Consider the following 16,725-nt stretch of genomic DNA (forward strand, 5'->3'; position numbering starts at 1 on the left):
AGTTACAATCCGTAATTACCTGTGCCCCCTGGTATCACATGTATAGTTACAATCCGTATTTACCTGTGTCCCCTAGTATCACATGTATAGTTACAATCCGTATTTACCTGTGTCCCCTAGTATCACATGTATAATCATATTCCGTATTTACCTGTGTCACCTAGTATTACATGTATAGTTACAATCCGTATTTACCTGTGTCACCAAGTATCACATGTATAATCATATTCCGTATCTACCTGTGTCACCTAGTATTACATGTATAGTTACAATCCGTATTTACCTGTGTCCCCTGGTATCAAATGTATAAGCATAATCCGTATTTACCTGTGTCCCTTGATATCACGTGTATAGTTACGATCCGTAATTACCTGTGTCACCTGGTATCACATGTTTAGTTATTACCTGTGTTCTCTATTGTCCCATGTGAATTCATCCCGGTCTGCTATTTCCTGAAGGCGGGCACGGTTGGTGAAAAATAAAGCAAGATCCGTTGCTAGGATACAATGACGGATATCGCCTAGCATCTGAAATTATAAGTGTTGGTCGATATTTAATCATGGACTATAGTATAATGTTTAATTATCGTTTGGAAATGACAACTTCTGTAATACAATCATGGCAAAGCAAATATATACTGTTGTACACAGGTTACCATATAAATCAAGAACAAAATCGTTTAAATATATGTTATAATCTTATATATTGTTATTACCGAAACACAATATTTACATAGTATCCCTATTCTACTTACGTGTTTGTACTCTTCAGAAGACAAATGTTTGAAAATATTGTGGCCTTCATTCTACAAAAATGAAAATATGATGTGTTAATTAATATATTAATTCAAAATAGACTGCGAAATCGAAATTTCGTAGAAAAGAAAAAGGCAATACGAGCACTGTCCTTTAAATGATTACACAAAACACACACACACAAAAGGAAAGGAGTACTATTGAGAATATGACGGCCAGGAGGCAGGAGATATGACAGTATCAAACAGATGTATTGTACTTCTAAGGCTTGGATGAAACTAGGATTCAATCGTGTGGAATTTCTGAAGGTAAGTAAAATAAACATAACAAAGGTATAACACATGTTTACATTCAGAGTGAGATGTGTACCGTAATCTAATCCGTGTATTTTCCGTAGAGGACAGACTCGAAGGAGCATCAAGTTCGTATGTTATAGTGTATTTTCAATCCAACCTATTATTCATATTCAATCATACAAGGCTACTGCGACCATTGAGGACTAAACTTGTTCCAGTCAACTACACTAACTTAGTGTACATATAGACGGGAAATAAATCAACTATCGAGGACTAAACTTGTTCTCGTCAACTATATTGACTTAGTGTATATATAGACGGGATATAAATCAACTATCGAGGACTAAAGTTGTTCTAGTCAACTACACTAACTTAGTGTATATATAGACGGGAGATAAATCAACCATCGAGGACTAAACTTGTTCTCGTCAACTATATTGACTTAGTGTATATATAGACGGGATATAAATCAACTATCGAGGACTAAAGTTGTTCTAGTCAACTACACTAACTTAGTGTATATATGGACGGGAGAGAAATCAACCACCGGGGACCAAACTTGTTCCAGTCAACTACACTAACTTAGTGTATATATAGACGGGAGAGAAATCAACTATCGAGGACTAAACTTGTTCCAGTCAACTACACTAACTTAGTGTATATATAGACGGGAGATAAATCAACCATCGAGGACCAAACTTGTTCCAGTCAACTACACTTACTTAGTGTATATATATACAGGAGATAAATCAACCATCGAGGACCAAACTTGTTCCAGTCAACTACACTAACTTAGTGTATATATAGACGGAAGATAAATCAACCATCGAGGACTTAACTTGTTCCAGTCAACTACACTAACTTAGTGTATATATAGACGGGAGATAAATCAACCATCGAGGACCAAACTTGTTCCAGTCAACTACACTAACTTAGTGTATATATAGACGGGAGATAAATCAACTATCGAGGACTAAACTTGTTCTAGTCAACTACACTAACTCAGTGTATATATAGACAGGAGATAAATCAACCACCGAGGACTAAACTTGTTCATATCAACTACACTAACTTAGTGTATATATAGACGGGATATAAATCAACTATCGAGGACTAAAGTTGTTCAGTCAACTACACTAACTTAGTGTATATATAGACGGGAGATAAATCAACTATCGAGGACTAAACTTGTTCTAGTCAATTACACTAACTTAGTGTATATATAGACGGGAGATAAATCAACTATCGAGGACTAAACTTGTTCCAGTCAACTACACTAACTTGTTGTATATATAGACGGGAGAGAAATCAACTATCGAGGACTAAACTTCTTCTCGTCAACTATATTGACTTAGTGTATATATAGACAGGAGAGAAATCAACTATCGAGGACTAAACTTGTTCTAGTCAATTACACTAACTTAGTGTATATATAGACGGGAGATAAATCAACTATCGAGGACTAAACTTGTTCTAGTCAATTACACTAACTTAGTGTATATATAGACGGGAGAGAAATCAACCACCGAGGACTAACTTGTTCTAGTCAACTACACTAACTTAGTGTATATATAGACGGGAGATAAATCAACCATCGAGGACTAAACTTGTTCCAGTCAACTACACTAACTTGTTGTATATATAGACGGGAGAGAAATCAACTATCGAGGACTAAACTTCTTCTCGTCAACTATATTGACTTAGTGTATATATAGACAGGAGAGAAATCAACTATCGAGGACTAAACTTGTTCTAGTCAACTATACTAACTTTGTGTATATATAGACAGGAGATAAATCAACTATCGAGGACCAAACTTATTCATGTCAACTACACTAACTTAGTGTATATATAGACGGGAGAGAAATCAACCACCGAGGACTAAACTTGTTCTAGTCAACTACACTAACTTAGTGTATATATAGACGGGAGATAAACCAACCATCGAGGACCAAACTTGTTCTAGTCAACTATATTGACTTAGTGTATATATAGACAGAAGATAAACCAACCATCGAGGACCAAACTTGTTCTAGTCAACTATACTAACTTAGTGTATATATAGACGGGAGAGAAATCAACCATCGAGGACTAAACTTGTTCTAGTCAACTACATTAACTTAGTGTATCGAGGACTAAACTTGTTCTAGTCAACTACACTAACTTAGTGTATATATAGACGGGAGAGAAATCAACCACCGAGGACTAAACTTGTTCTAGTCAACTATACTAACTTAGTGTATATATAGACGGGAGATAAACCAACCATCGAGGACCAAACTTGTTCTAGTCAACTATACTAACTTAGTGTATATATAGACGGGAGATAAATCAACCATCGAGGACTAAACTTGTTCTAGTCAACTATACTAACTTAGTGTATATATAGACGGGAGAGAAATCAACTGGTACCTGCAGTATTGTTATCGTATGGTTGAAGTGGTGGTGCTCCATTGTCGAGGTAGAATAGATGGATGCCAATGGCGACGCACTCTTCACCATGAACGCGTTAGTCTTTCCTCGGTGATCCAGGTCATGGCAAAGACACGCTACAAACAACGCGAGACTCTGGAAGAGAAACACGTTTTGATACCATTAATAATTCGCAACACAGATGTAAATATATAGTCAGAGAAACTCTAGGAACACATTTGGTGCAATAACTTAATGAGAAATTAAATAGACCGAATTCAATACGTATTTCCGGTACCATTTTACAACATTAAGCATAGTTAATCAGATGTAAAACAGATTGACAGACCATGCATAAACATAAATACAAAGGTTATTTTATTTTTTCCCAAAATCTTATTGAATTGTAAACAATTACATACTTGATTAAAATGAAATTTACCTCGAAGGGAGAGAACTCATGTTTGGCTGTTTTGAGCACCGTGAACATAGCATGGGCTACAGAGAAAGCGTGCGCCCAGTTGTGGTAAGGTACATTGCGGTAGTTCTTGCGCACGGTCAACGTAAACCGTACTATGTCATTGATGTCGTATCTGAATGTCAGTAAAGAGAGCACAAGTTAAAACAGAATAGAAACTGAAACGAAATAGAAACTGGTCTTCTTAAGAGTCTGATATCGAATTAAGATATTCTCATATAAATCTTGTTATTGCCGATTTTCAAATTTGAAATGATTGATAAGATGGATTTAACTTAATAAATTACATTTCGTAAAAGAGGGAACATAGCCGACATCTTATGCAGGATGTATTATTGAAATAGAATGATCGTATAAAAATCGTACGTGAATTTGCCTTTGAAAAGCAAACCAAGAGACCAGAATTGGAAAGTGAAGTCAAACGGTGAACTGCACAGTGAAGATTATATGTCATACACTGATAGTATAAAGAAGGATGGGAGGCATAATCGTTGGGTGAAAGGTCACAAGTCAAAGGTCATTGCAAAGTTTGCTTGGTAATGTCAAGGTATCAATGAAATGACCTTACGGCTCGGTTAAGTGATAGGAGGTAACCAATTCCAAGTGGGACGTGTGTATTTGGGAATGAATGAAAATGACATAATGAATTGAAATATATATATATATATACAGTCTATATATATAATTATATATATATATATATATATATAATAGCACCTGCTGGACTATTCTTTACGGACCTTTGTATCAAGATATATCATTACAACGCAAATATTATATAGATTAAGCTCTAAATAATATAACAAAATTATGAAATATAAGAAACAGAATTTAACTTAAAAAGATAATACTACAAATAATAGAGGTTTTGCTTAAATGACATAAATTATAAGATAATATCACAAAAATGATGTATTACATTTTTGTGGAAAAACGGTTTCATTTTAAGCATTAATGCCGAGTTCTTGTGTTATGTTCAGCTTTTAGTTAGAAATATCTAAGTTAAACTACATTCCGTTTACAGTTTAGAACCAGAATGTATAAAGATGTATCACCGACTATTTCCAAATACATAAAACAACCACACAGTTTGTCTACACTACTACAGAAGCTATTACATATAGGTATACTCCAATAGAAAAGTGCAGAGTAAATGCGTCATTGACTAGCGATAGATCAGGGGTAGCTTATCTCAGTCAATAATGAGAACTTCCTAATAACAAATTGAATGTTAAGAAATTACATTTTAAAGTAAACTGTCTGTGTACATCGAGTTTAAAAAATCCACTACTTTCGCCTTCATATTATATAAAATGTATACTTCTCCTTTACTTTATGTAAGATATTCTTTCTTGTCTATACATCCGAACTATTCTCCTGTATGTTTACCAGTTTAAAACCCATATGATACCAATATGTTTGTTTGTTGCTGAATTCGGCCAACAACTACTGATGGCTACTTTTCATTTACTGAACCTCGTCCAGTGAAAAAATTAAAGCGCAGATTCATCAATAAAAAAGTAACTTTAAGTGAAAATGAGAAAAAGAAATGTTTTTCATCGTTCAAAATCGTTCAGAATTTAAAAACTTGATTCTTCTCTATCAGAAGACCAAACAGTTACAAATAGCAACATGATACAGTATACAGAAGCCAAGATGGCGGGTGATTTAGTACGCATATTGTATTATACCTTTTCTCATTTTCTCCTCCACTGCAAAAAGCAAAATGACATTCTTTGTACTGTATCTTGCAGAACACTTATTGTGTGTAGCAGAACACTTATTGTGACCAAATTTTGCCGCAAAATAGAAATGATATCATGATGCATATCAAAATATCTCTGAATGTCAAAAATTGCAGGCAAGAGAAAAACGTTAGACGAGCTGAAAGAAAGTCGAGTGTCCATTATAAAGCCAATGTTGATTGTGTTTTGCCGACTAACAATCCCATTACGGTGTCTTAAAAGGTTCCTCTCTGGAATAATTTCACTTTAACTACGATTCCAAAGTTTTAAATACTTTTCAAGATTTCTCTTTATCAATACTATAAATACGTCTCGTTCACAATTATTTGGTATACATAAAATGTAAACAGCAGATTACTGAATGAATCCAGAACAGTATGACATTGCAGGCTTAAATAACATACATTAGAACTAGAAAGCTTAGATATTTATGCATGCAATATATATAACACACACTGCGTATTATCAGCAAAGATTTATTTATCTAACCCAAAGATAAAAATATGAATCTTCACGAATTGTGGTTGTAATTTAGAACAAGTCGGCGAAGCTTTCGATTACTTTCAAAGATATGCATTACGCGTTATTAATCAAAACACTTTTTCAACAAGAAACGAGATTGAAATAACGTTAAGATATTTTCCTTCTATGATAATACTGAATTAGTTCAAAGCATCAATGAAAATGTCTGATAAAATATATAGCACTAGGCAATCACACAAACTCAACTGGCGAAACAATATTGATTAAAAGAAAGTAGGGTGCGATTTAGTGAAGTTAGGAAAATAACAGATTTTTCAATATATTTTAAGTATCAATATATTTTTTGAAAATGACGTCGACCTCGAATGCGCTAAAATCTTATTCTTATGACTCTTTATGATTTTGTATTATGACCAATCTTGTATCCTTACCGTGTGCCTTCAAAGATATCCCTGATCATGTAAAGCACGTACACTGGCTTGTGATCATTGGTGACTGACCATGGAGAGAAATCGAAACTAAAACAAATAATATTTATAAGTTAGAGAATCAGTTGGACACTCTAAACAATCATAGTGGCATCAAATCCATGTGAAACAAAAGTACAATTTAGTATAATTATGTCGATGGAATTTTGATACATACCTGAGAGATCTCAATTTAGAACAATACAAAGATAAACTACTGATTGAAGTAAACCTTTTAGAAATATATGGGTTTTTTTTTTCATTTTTTGTACATAGATATATATAATAGTACGAACTCGATAATCTCCGGAAGCTGCTTCGGTATCTGAATCGACTTGACTGCTGCATACTCTTCCTCACTTCCTTGGCTGTGATAGGACAACACATCTAAGGCGACCTTGAACTTCTGCTCAGAACGACGGATCTTATCGTACAGCTAAAATGGATTTTATCATATTTCATGTGATGAATATAATAGCTTCGATACTTTCAAATGATATACAAGGCTTAAAGCGTTAATGCAATCGGCCTTCAGAATATCAACTGCATTTACGTATTTATTCTGTTCATCCTGTTACCTATTAATGGAAATAAGCACGTGTGTATGACTCTTTACTTGAAACCATAATGGTGATTAATAATGGTCTTGAAATTCTTGTATACCACTAAATCACAGAAATATAGCAGTCTCGAAGCGATTCAAAAAACTATTTTCTTTTCAAATTCTTTCAAATTTTTTGAATTGAAAAACACGCATACACAAACACATCAGTGTCACTCCCAAAGCTGGAATACTTAAATTGTTTAATTAACCTTTGCATGATGTAGAGCTAACCCACAGTAAATAGCAAACGTTTCGAAGGATTCCTCGTCAGCTCTGTTGAAAATTCCATCCATCTTGTTAACCATTTGTACGACACCAATGATGCTGGGGAAAAACACACATACATATCAAAATAAAATAAAGCATACATCCATTAGGGAGAAACATATTTTATATGCATTAGGAAAATATATCAAAAGATTATTAACCATTTCAAAGTAGATAAATAGTATGCTGTCCACGAAGTGCTTCCTTCAGTCCATCCTTCTATTCCATGCCAATCCTCCCATTAAGCATTTTGTGGAACAAAATTGACAAAAGAACCAGGACAAGAATCACGACACCAAAAGAACATTGATCAACGCGGGAAAAGGCGGGAAAAGGAGGGGGATAAGCAAAGGACCGTAGGGAAGGTATATGGTAAGAAGGGTAGGGGAGGGATAGGAGGAGGGTAAGGTAAGGAGGGTAGGAAAGGGATTGGAGGGGTAAGTTAAGGTTAGTATGGAAGGGATTAGAGAGGATAAGGTATGGTTGGTAAGGAAGGGTTTGGAGGGGATAAGGTAAGGTGGGTAAGGAAGGGATTGGAGGGATAAGTTAAAGTTTGGATGGAAGGGATTGGAGGGGGACAAGGTAAGGTTGGTATGGAGGGGATTGGAGGTGGTAAGGTAAGGTTGTGATGGAAGGGATTAGAAGGGTTAAGGTAAGGTTGGTATGGAAGATATTGGAGGTGGTAAGTTAAGGTTGTGATGGAAGGGATTGGAGGTGGTAAGTTAAGGTTGGTATGGAAGGGATTGGAGGTGGTAAGGTAAGGTTGGTATGGAAGGGTTTGGAGGGGACAAGGTAAGGTTGGTATGGAAGGGATTGGAGGTGGTAAGTTAAGGTTGTGATGGAAGGGATTGGAGGGGACAAGGTAAGGTTGGTATGGAAGGGATTGGAGGTGGTAAGTTAAGGTTGTGATGGAAGGGATTGGAGGGGACCAGGTAAGGTTGGTATAGAAGAGATTGGAGGTGGTAAGTTAAAGTTTGGATGGAAGGGATTGGAGGGGGACAAGGTAAGGTTGGTATGGAAGGGATTGGAGGTGGTAAGGTAAGGTTGGGATGGAAGGGATTGGAGGTGATAAGGTAAGGTTGGGATGGAAGGGATTGGAGGGGACAAGGTAAGGTTGGTATGGAAGGGATTGGAGGTGGTAAGTTAAGGTTGTGATGGAAGGGATTAGAAGGGTTAAGGTAAGGTTGGTATGGAAGGGATTGGAGGGGACAAGGTAAGGTTGGTATGGAAGGGTTTGGAGGGGATAAGTTAAAGTTTGGATGGAAGGGATTGGAGGGGGACAAGGTAAGGTTGGTATGGAAGGGATTGGAGGGGATAAGGTAAGGTTGGTATGGAAGGGATTGGAGGTGGTAAGGTAAGGTTGGTATGGAAGGGATTGGATGGGGTAAGGTAAGGTTGGGATGGAAGGGATTGGAGGGGGACAAGGTAAGGTTGGTATGGAAGGGATTGGAGGGGACAAGGTAAGGTTGGTATGGAAGGGATTGGAGGGGACAAGGTAAGGTTGGTATGGAAGGGATTGGAGGTGATAAGGTAAGGTTGGTATGGAAGGGATTGGAGGTGGTAAGGTAAGGTTGGCATTGAAGGGATTGGAGGTGATAAGGTAAGGTTGGTATGGAAGGGATTGGAGGGGACAAGGTAAGGTTGGTATGGAAGATATTGGAGGTGGTAAGTTAAGGTTGTGATGGAAGGGATTGGAGGTGGTAAGTTAAGGTTGGTATGGAAGGGATTGGAGGTGGTAAGGTAAGGTTGGTATGGAAGGGTTTGGAGGGGACAAGGTAAGGTTGGTATGGAAGGGATTGGAGGTGGTAAGTTAAGGTTGTGATGGAAGGGATTGGAGGGGACAAGGTAAGGTTGGTATGGAAGGGATTGGAGGTGGTAAGTTAAGGTTGTGATGGAAGGGATTGGAGGGGACAAGGTAAGGTTGGTATAGAAGAGATTGGAGGTGGTAAGTTAAAGTTTGGATGGAAGGGATTGGAGGGGGACAAGGTAAGGTTGGTATGGAAGGGATTGGAGGTGGTAAGGTAAGGTTGGGATGGAAGGGATTGGAGGTGATAAGGTAAGGTTGGGATGGAAGGGATTGGAGGGGACAAGGTAAGGTTGGTATGGAAGGGATTGGAGGTGGTAAGTTAAGGTTGTGATGGAAGGGATTAGAAGGGTTAAGGTAAGGTTGGTATGGAAGGGATTGGAGGGGACAAGGTAAGGTTGGTATGGAAGGGTTTGGAGGGGATAAGTTAAAGTTTGGATGGAAGGGATTGGAGGGGGACAAGGTAAGGTTGGTATGGAAGGGATTGGAGGGGATAAGGTAAGGTTGGTATGGAAGGGATTGGAGGTGGTAAGGTAAGGTTGGTATGGAAGGGATTGGATGGGGTAAGGTAAGGTTGGGATGGAAGGGATTGGAGGGGGACAAGGTAAGGTTGGTATGGAAGGGATTGGAGGGGACAAGGTAAGGTTGGTATGGAAGGGATTGGAGGGGACAAGGTAAGGTTGGTATGGAAGGGATTGGAGGTGATAAGGTAAGGTTGGTATGGAAGGGATTGGAGGTGGTAAGGTAAGGTTGGCATTGAAGGGATTGGAGGTGGTAAGGTAAGGTTGGCATTGAAGGGATTGGAGGTGATAAGGTAAGGTTGGTATGGAAGGGATTGGAGGTGGTAAGGTAAGGTTGGCATTGAAGGGATTGGAGGTGGTAAGGTAAGGTTGGCATTGAAGGGATTGGAGGTGATAAGGTAAGGTTGGTATGGAAGGGATTGGAGTGGGGATAAGGTAAAGTGAGTAAAGAAGGGATTTATGTGATCAAAAGCACTTTTTTTCCGGAATTATTCATTAATAATTGCACATAATTGTTGTGAACTTAAGTATATTACAGAAAGGCAATCACCATTTAAACGTGTACACAAAACAAGTGTAATTCTAATTCCAAATCTATAAACCCAGAGTAAAAAATTAACAAAGGAAAACTAAGCACACATACCCTTATAAAAGTACAGGATTTAGTTCCCAGACCCTTATAAAAGTACAGGAATCAGGACTTATTAGTGTTTAACCTGAGCATTCTGATTTCATTCCAAGACGTATAAAGTAATGTAGGAAACTTAATCACAACCAAATTTTGCCTACCATTACTTTACATTTATCAATTAAACCCCATCTTGTCTTATTGTGATGCTCTTCATACTAATGCCTATTGTATAAATACCTGTAAGAATTAACTATTGTTTAAATACATGTATCAACTATTGTATAAATACCTTAAGTTTTAATCGGATTGACATATTAAATGTCCTATTGCGTAGCTTTAATCCAGTGGTTACATTATTATAGTATCATTGACATTATATATGGCAGGATTTAAACCATAACCCTGCAACACAAATGAATTTATTAATGACAACTCCTACTGTGAATGTCTACACAAGTTTAGAATCCAGTCAGCCTACAGAAAGTTTTACCAGTATATATTCGCTATATGTTCCACACACACTGCTAATTCTGCTTACCTGCCACGTATGTATATCGGCATACAGAGAATACTACTTGTACGGTACCCTGTCTGCTGGTCCACATCCCTGTATATCAAGTCATAAATAAACTGCATTATATTTTATGTAGTTATAATTATAACGAAATTACTATCACCGGAAATTACTAAGAACGCTAATTAAATAAAAACATAAATTACTGAAACATCAGCAGATTTCATAAACAATGAAGTTCGTATTTCATTACATACACATTTGTTAATACATCGCCCGATATTAAATCCTACCCACCTGTTAAACCGAGAATCGTTGTACGCATCTGATATATTCAGTATACTTCCAGTGGTAGCAACAAAGCCAGCAACTCCTTTATCCATAGGAAACCTATTCCCGAAAACGAAATTGTGTACGTTAGGACTATCATTAAGTTTGATATGGTCGCATAATTTATATCATCGCTTGACAATATCAATTATCCAAGTGTTAAGGAAGTTTGTTTACTCATAAAAGTACAGAGTAATAAGGTAAAATACAAGCATATATATATATAATGTCACCTGATTTCTTTTTTCGGAACTTTTTCGTCAGCTTTTCCTGTGTCAAATATCCTTGCGTACAACTCGTTTGTGTTTGAGTCTAGCAGGAATAGTGATGCCCTGTCGGCGTTTCCAAGCTTTTTTGCGTAATTCTAAAACACAAGACAAATTCAAAATATTCAGTCAGTCCTTATACCAGTAATATATCAAACAAGTAAAAAAATGTATTAAAGACGACAGCAGTCGTCTGAAAGAAAGACGAATGCATAAATGCAAATAATAATCCAAGAACTCATTTGTCTTTAGAAAATCGGTATAGTAAATTATAACTTTAAAGACTGTTTTAATTGGTTAACAGCCTTCTTATAATACCTCCGTATAGTATAGCATAACATATATATTGTATTCATTGGTCAATATCCTTCTTATAATGAAAAATCAGTTACAGTGGTATACAAATAGTTTTCTCGGGTTGTGTGATTTACGGTGTTCATTAAATCGTGTAGATTTCATATTTATTTAATCGACTCTAACTGAAGATTTCATATTAATTAAATCGACTGTACCTAGACTGAGTGCAATAAAACAGCGGTCGATTACCAGTACCTCGTGTCAAATATTCTGGACTATTGCACAAACACCCATGATATATTTGTATACTATATTACACCTGATAACATTTTCAAACCATGACTTATACAGTTATAGTCGCTTTAAGGAATCATGATACATACAGTTAAAGTCGTTTTAAGGAATCATGATTTTTAATGTTAAAGTCGCTTTAAGGAATCGTGATTTTTAAAGTTATAGTCGCTTTAAAGAATCATGATTTTTAAAGTTATAGTCGTTTTAAGGAATCATGATTTTTAAAGTTATAGTCGTTTTAAGGAATCATGATTTTTAATGTTATAGTCGCTTTAAGGAATCATGATTTTTAAAGTTATAGTCGCTTTAAGGAATCATGATTTTTAATGTTATAGTCGTTTTAAGGAATCATGATACATTCACTTATAGTCGCTTTAAAGAATTTTGTAATCTGATGGTCATCTTACTTTTACGTTTCAAATCATTAATACAGGGTACTATTTTTATATCCAATATATATCACTTGGGTCTTTTTTATTATTATATTGTTTCTCTGTTTATGTTCTCGTATTGAATTGATTACTTACCATGATTTTCATTATAACCGTATCCATACTGACGATATCTTGGAATATTGACCTGTTTGATAGAAAATGTCAGTCTATTATAGGTTTGATCAGAAACGTACTTCACAGGAACAATTTTCATATAACATATCGCATCTAGAATAGGATTGAGAAAATAAATATATCAAATGTGACTTAACTACATTTTTCAGACATGCTGGTGTTAAATCATTTATAATTTAAAGTGAGTGTACAGTACATGTGATATGATAATCTTACTTTGTAACGGCCAAAAGAAAGTCGTTTAGTTTCCTTTGCTTCGCCATACTGTTATACAGCTGAAATTAACAATAAGATTACAAAACACTGTTTAACAATCTGTACAACAACATTCATACCATCCTTAAATGACCCTATTGTGTCAATCAAAAGTATTGATAGGATAAACATTGGTCATATCAAACTCAAAATTATATCTTAACAAATCTATATAGGAAATCGACGCATAAAGGTTTAGTATACATGGAGTAGTTCATGAATTATTAAAAATTATTACAAAAAGTACACTCGAAGAAAAATTTCAACATAATGCTTTTAGATTAAATAAGTGTTTCCTTCCGACATTATGGAATTCCAAATTAAGATACAATTCTTTTTCATTATTTTATAAGCGGACTAATGTTAGTAAAACAGAAACCATATAGTTATTTCTGAAAAGTGATAGTATCATGCATATATAATACATAAGAGATAAAACAATGATGTACTTCTGTCTGGGGTTAATTAGTACGAGATAAAACAATGTACTTCTGTTTGGGGTTAATTAGTACAGGTACAAAGGAAACATTGTCCTGTAGTTACACTTTGTTTCATTATCACGTCTCTACCTGTTGAATGAAAAGTTACAATATATTTTTAATAGCTTAGGCGAATATAAGCTGATGATATTTTTTATTAAACTTCCATGAATGGTTTCCAGATCTTCCGTAAATTGGCCTTAGAATAAATTATAAACATACCTATTTAGCTTTAGTCATAAAGTAGGTATGCAGCTTAAGTTGGTTAATAATTCAGACAGTTTTTTTTTTTTGAAGATATCCAACTTAACACCACGCGATCTACGTTTGATTTTTAAAGTCAGTTTTTGTTTAACATCAACGAAACCAATGTCAATATGATCTGATTTACAACACCAATAGTCACTGGACAACAAAGTCACGTGATACCTCTATATGGAAGTAGCCAAAACTTCCCCAGGATACCATATTGTCTGCTCTCTACAGAAATAACAGATTCCAAATCATCACGAGATTAAATCGTGTAGAAATTAACACTGCAAGCATAGTGGACATTTTTGAGCTTACATAAAGCTTAAAAACACACCGAAAGCTTCAAATGTTTCTTTACAGATATCATGCTAAGGAAAATGCACTTATGACATTTGTACACTTAATGATATATTTTGGCACTGTTTGTCCAAAAGGCATTTATAGACAATTATAGCGGACGTTTGAACGGATTATCAATATTTGTAAAACAATACACACAATCGTATTCTGAGTTACTGCATCTATTTCCTTTAAGTAAGATATCCGTATAACCGGTGGCTGCTAAATGGTTATATTTATAACGTGAGTTGATATTACAAAACGTAATTTAAAAGACGGTCATTTTTATAACAAATATGCACATTATGTATTCGTTACCCCGTTTAACTCAATTTATGTTTAACAAATTATATTTTATTGTAAATGTTTCAAAATACTGTCGTCTAGTCCTATAATACACACTATGAAAGCCTATATTGGACATTTAGTACCATAACAAAGGCAGGAATAGCATTCATACCTTAAAGAGGAACGTTTGATCGGTGAAAGGTGGACGTTATTAGACATCTTATTCTACAATTTGATCATTACGGAAATTTTATTCTGGATTTATGATTGTCGGTTGATACTTTCGGGCCTAGATATGTTTTGATATTGAATACACATCACATACGTTGTCCTCTTTATGGTACACGAAAAAAATATATAACGACAGCTGTCCATTAAATAGAAAGATATGTAATTAACCAGCAGTATATTTGACGATAATTGAATTTTTTAACCACATTTACAGATACAGTACAGTTTTTATGTTCCATTTTCACCTACAGATATTGTATCCTATTGACCCGCTAAGAGCATTTAATAAATACTATGCTTTGTCTTACATTTTGTATATTTTAATCAGATTAACTTTGAAGAAAATTGACGTTACACAAGCAGGCATAGTGCCCTAGGAATATTAATTTTAGATTTTTTTTAATATCTGAAATGATTGTCGAAAACAATAAAGTGATTCTTATTTTTCCTTAGCACACGAATTTGGCAGTACACGACAGTATCATTATGGAAAAGAATATGACACGAGTTGAAGCGGACTCATGACACTAGTGGCAATAAATGGACATAATAAAATTTAAAAAAATGTACCCCCATCTTTACTGCAGTACTAGAACTAAAGATGGTATCACATAATTCATGCATAAATATTATGTCAATAATAAGTTGATATGTATTTGAGTTTGAATTTTTATATCATTAATGAATTACCGTTTCAACAGTTCCATGCTATGTAGTTTTGTTGCAATTATATGTATTCAAAGACAGCAGCCAACAAGCTGTAGGCTCTAACCAGGATCTGTTTCTAGGTTCATTTTTATCCCAAGAATACGAGGCTGTGAATTTATATACTGATAATTATCTACACAGTGTCAACACAAGACGTCTAAATAGCAAACTACTACAAATACACATGGTTAGACCAAGCAGCAGTTTGAATATAAGGAATGTCTGTAATCCTTGTCATTTTCAGCTAAAGTTGGGATTTGAGATTATTTCTAAATAAACACACTTTGTTTCCAATCATAATAGATGCGTTTTTTTCAAATTCCGACAACAAGGAACGAGATGACTTATAAATAAATATAGTCCTTGATTCAAACAAATCTAATCTTAACCATGGTATTTGCATTTTCCATAAGGAAGAAACCCATTAGCTATTTTCAACAACAAAATATTAGCTAAAAGTGTTCAAGCATCAAGCCAAAAACAATTGTGAAAAAACTGCAAAAAAAGCAACAAGGTTTTGGCATGATTAATGAAAGTGAGGAACACAAGAATAATAGTAACCCGTGTTCACGAAAAACTAAAACCAAAATCTTTGAGTGAAGAAGCTCAACACAATAATTTACCTCGACATACTCCACAAACATATCTGCCCATACTAACAAGGATGCCGCGACCTACAACACAACACTATATGGTTACACCAGTACAAATACGTTGGTCAAGTACAAGGAATGACTTACGTACAAAAAGCCATGGACTAAAACGTCAACACACAAAAGGGTGACGACATCAATGTTTGTGTAGTACAGCAGTACACAATGATTACACCAAGGTTTGAATATATCACAACACAGAAACGACAAAAATAAGTATGGCATTGTTTGCAATATTTGTATTTGTAAATGTTGTATTAAATACATCAAATGCAGTCCATGAAAATCCGTATTTCGTTATTTCTCTCTTTATCCTCATGAAAAACAAATTCTATATAGAACATAAATACTTCAATTCGTTAGAAGAAAGCATATCTAGCAGAGAATCTTACATCGTGTTAAGCCATAAAATTGTAGTTAATATATGAAGATTTTCATAACAATGATATCATTCAGATGTAACATTGGATAGACTAATGTCATGTGAATTAAATATATTGAAAATTTAATAGCTCTCACCTCTTCATCTTCTGAGCTAAATGGTATATTTCCGTAATATCTAAACATTTCTATCACCCCTGTTAAAGAAACCAAAAATCAATTTATACAATCTCCATTGTTGGAGGAAATACAATATGTTCAAGAAATTATTGAAATAAATCATTACTACATGTATTTGGTATTGATACCAATACTATAAAAATGCTATAATGTTCTGTGATTTGTTTTTCTCAAAAAGTCAAATTCAAAGTATGGTTTTACCTTTGCACTATATTTCCCAAAGTCT

General features: G+C 35.0%; 1 protein-coding gene across 5 annotated transcripts in view; it reads right to left on the bottom strand.

Annotated features, from left to right (window-relative positions):
* LOC117325621 (probable 3',5'-cyclic phosphodiesterase pde-5) overlaps window positions 1-16,725 on the bottom strand; it is a 79,254-nt gene that overhangs the window by 7,388 nt on the left and 55,141 nt on the right. For 3 of the 5 annotated variants that reach the window (XM_033881970.1, XM_033881968.1, XM_033881972.1), the window contains 15 exons: window positions 16,458-16,516; window positions 15,909-15,959; window positions 12,950-13,008; window positions 12,692-12,743; window positions 11,541-11,671; window positions 11,275-11,367; window positions 11,002-11,070; window positions 7,450-7,564; window positions 6,933-7,072; window positions 6,601-6,687; window positions 5,633-5,653; window positions 3,906-4,056; window positions 3,464-3,619; window positions 755-805; window positions 406-527 (listed from right to left, as the gene is read on the bottom strand). In XM_033881970.1, the coding sequence (XP_033737861.1) occupies window positions 406-527; window positions 755-805; window positions 3,464-3,619; window positions 3,906-4,056; window positions 5,633-5,653; window positions 6,601-6,687; window positions 6,933-7,072; window positions 7,450-7,564; window positions 11,002-11,070; window positions 11,275-11,367; window positions 11,541-11,671; window positions 12,692-12,743; window positions 12,950-13,008; window positions 15,909-15,959; window positions 16,458-16,516 (1,357 nt within the window). Of the gene's footprint in view, window positions 1-405; window positions 528-754; window positions 806-3,463; window positions 3,620-3,905; window positions 4,057-5,632; window positions 5,654-6,600; window positions 6,688-6,932; window positions 7,073-7,449; window positions 7,565-11,001; window positions 11,071-11,274; window positions 11,368-11,540; window positions 11,672-12,691; window positions 12,744-12,949; window positions 13,009-13,896; window positions 13,948-15,908; window positions 15,960-16,457; window positions 16,517-16,725 lie in introns of all 5 variants that reach the window. The other 2 variants (XM_033881969.1, XM_033881971.1) reach the window with 2 other exon arrangements.

Source organism: Pecten maximus, chromosome 4 (genome assembly GCF_902652985.1).
Source record: "Pecten maximus chromosome 4, xPecMax1.1, whole genome shotgun sequence".
NCBI lineage: Eukaryota > Metazoa > Mollusca > Bivalvia > Pectinida > Pectinidae > Pecten > Pecten maximus.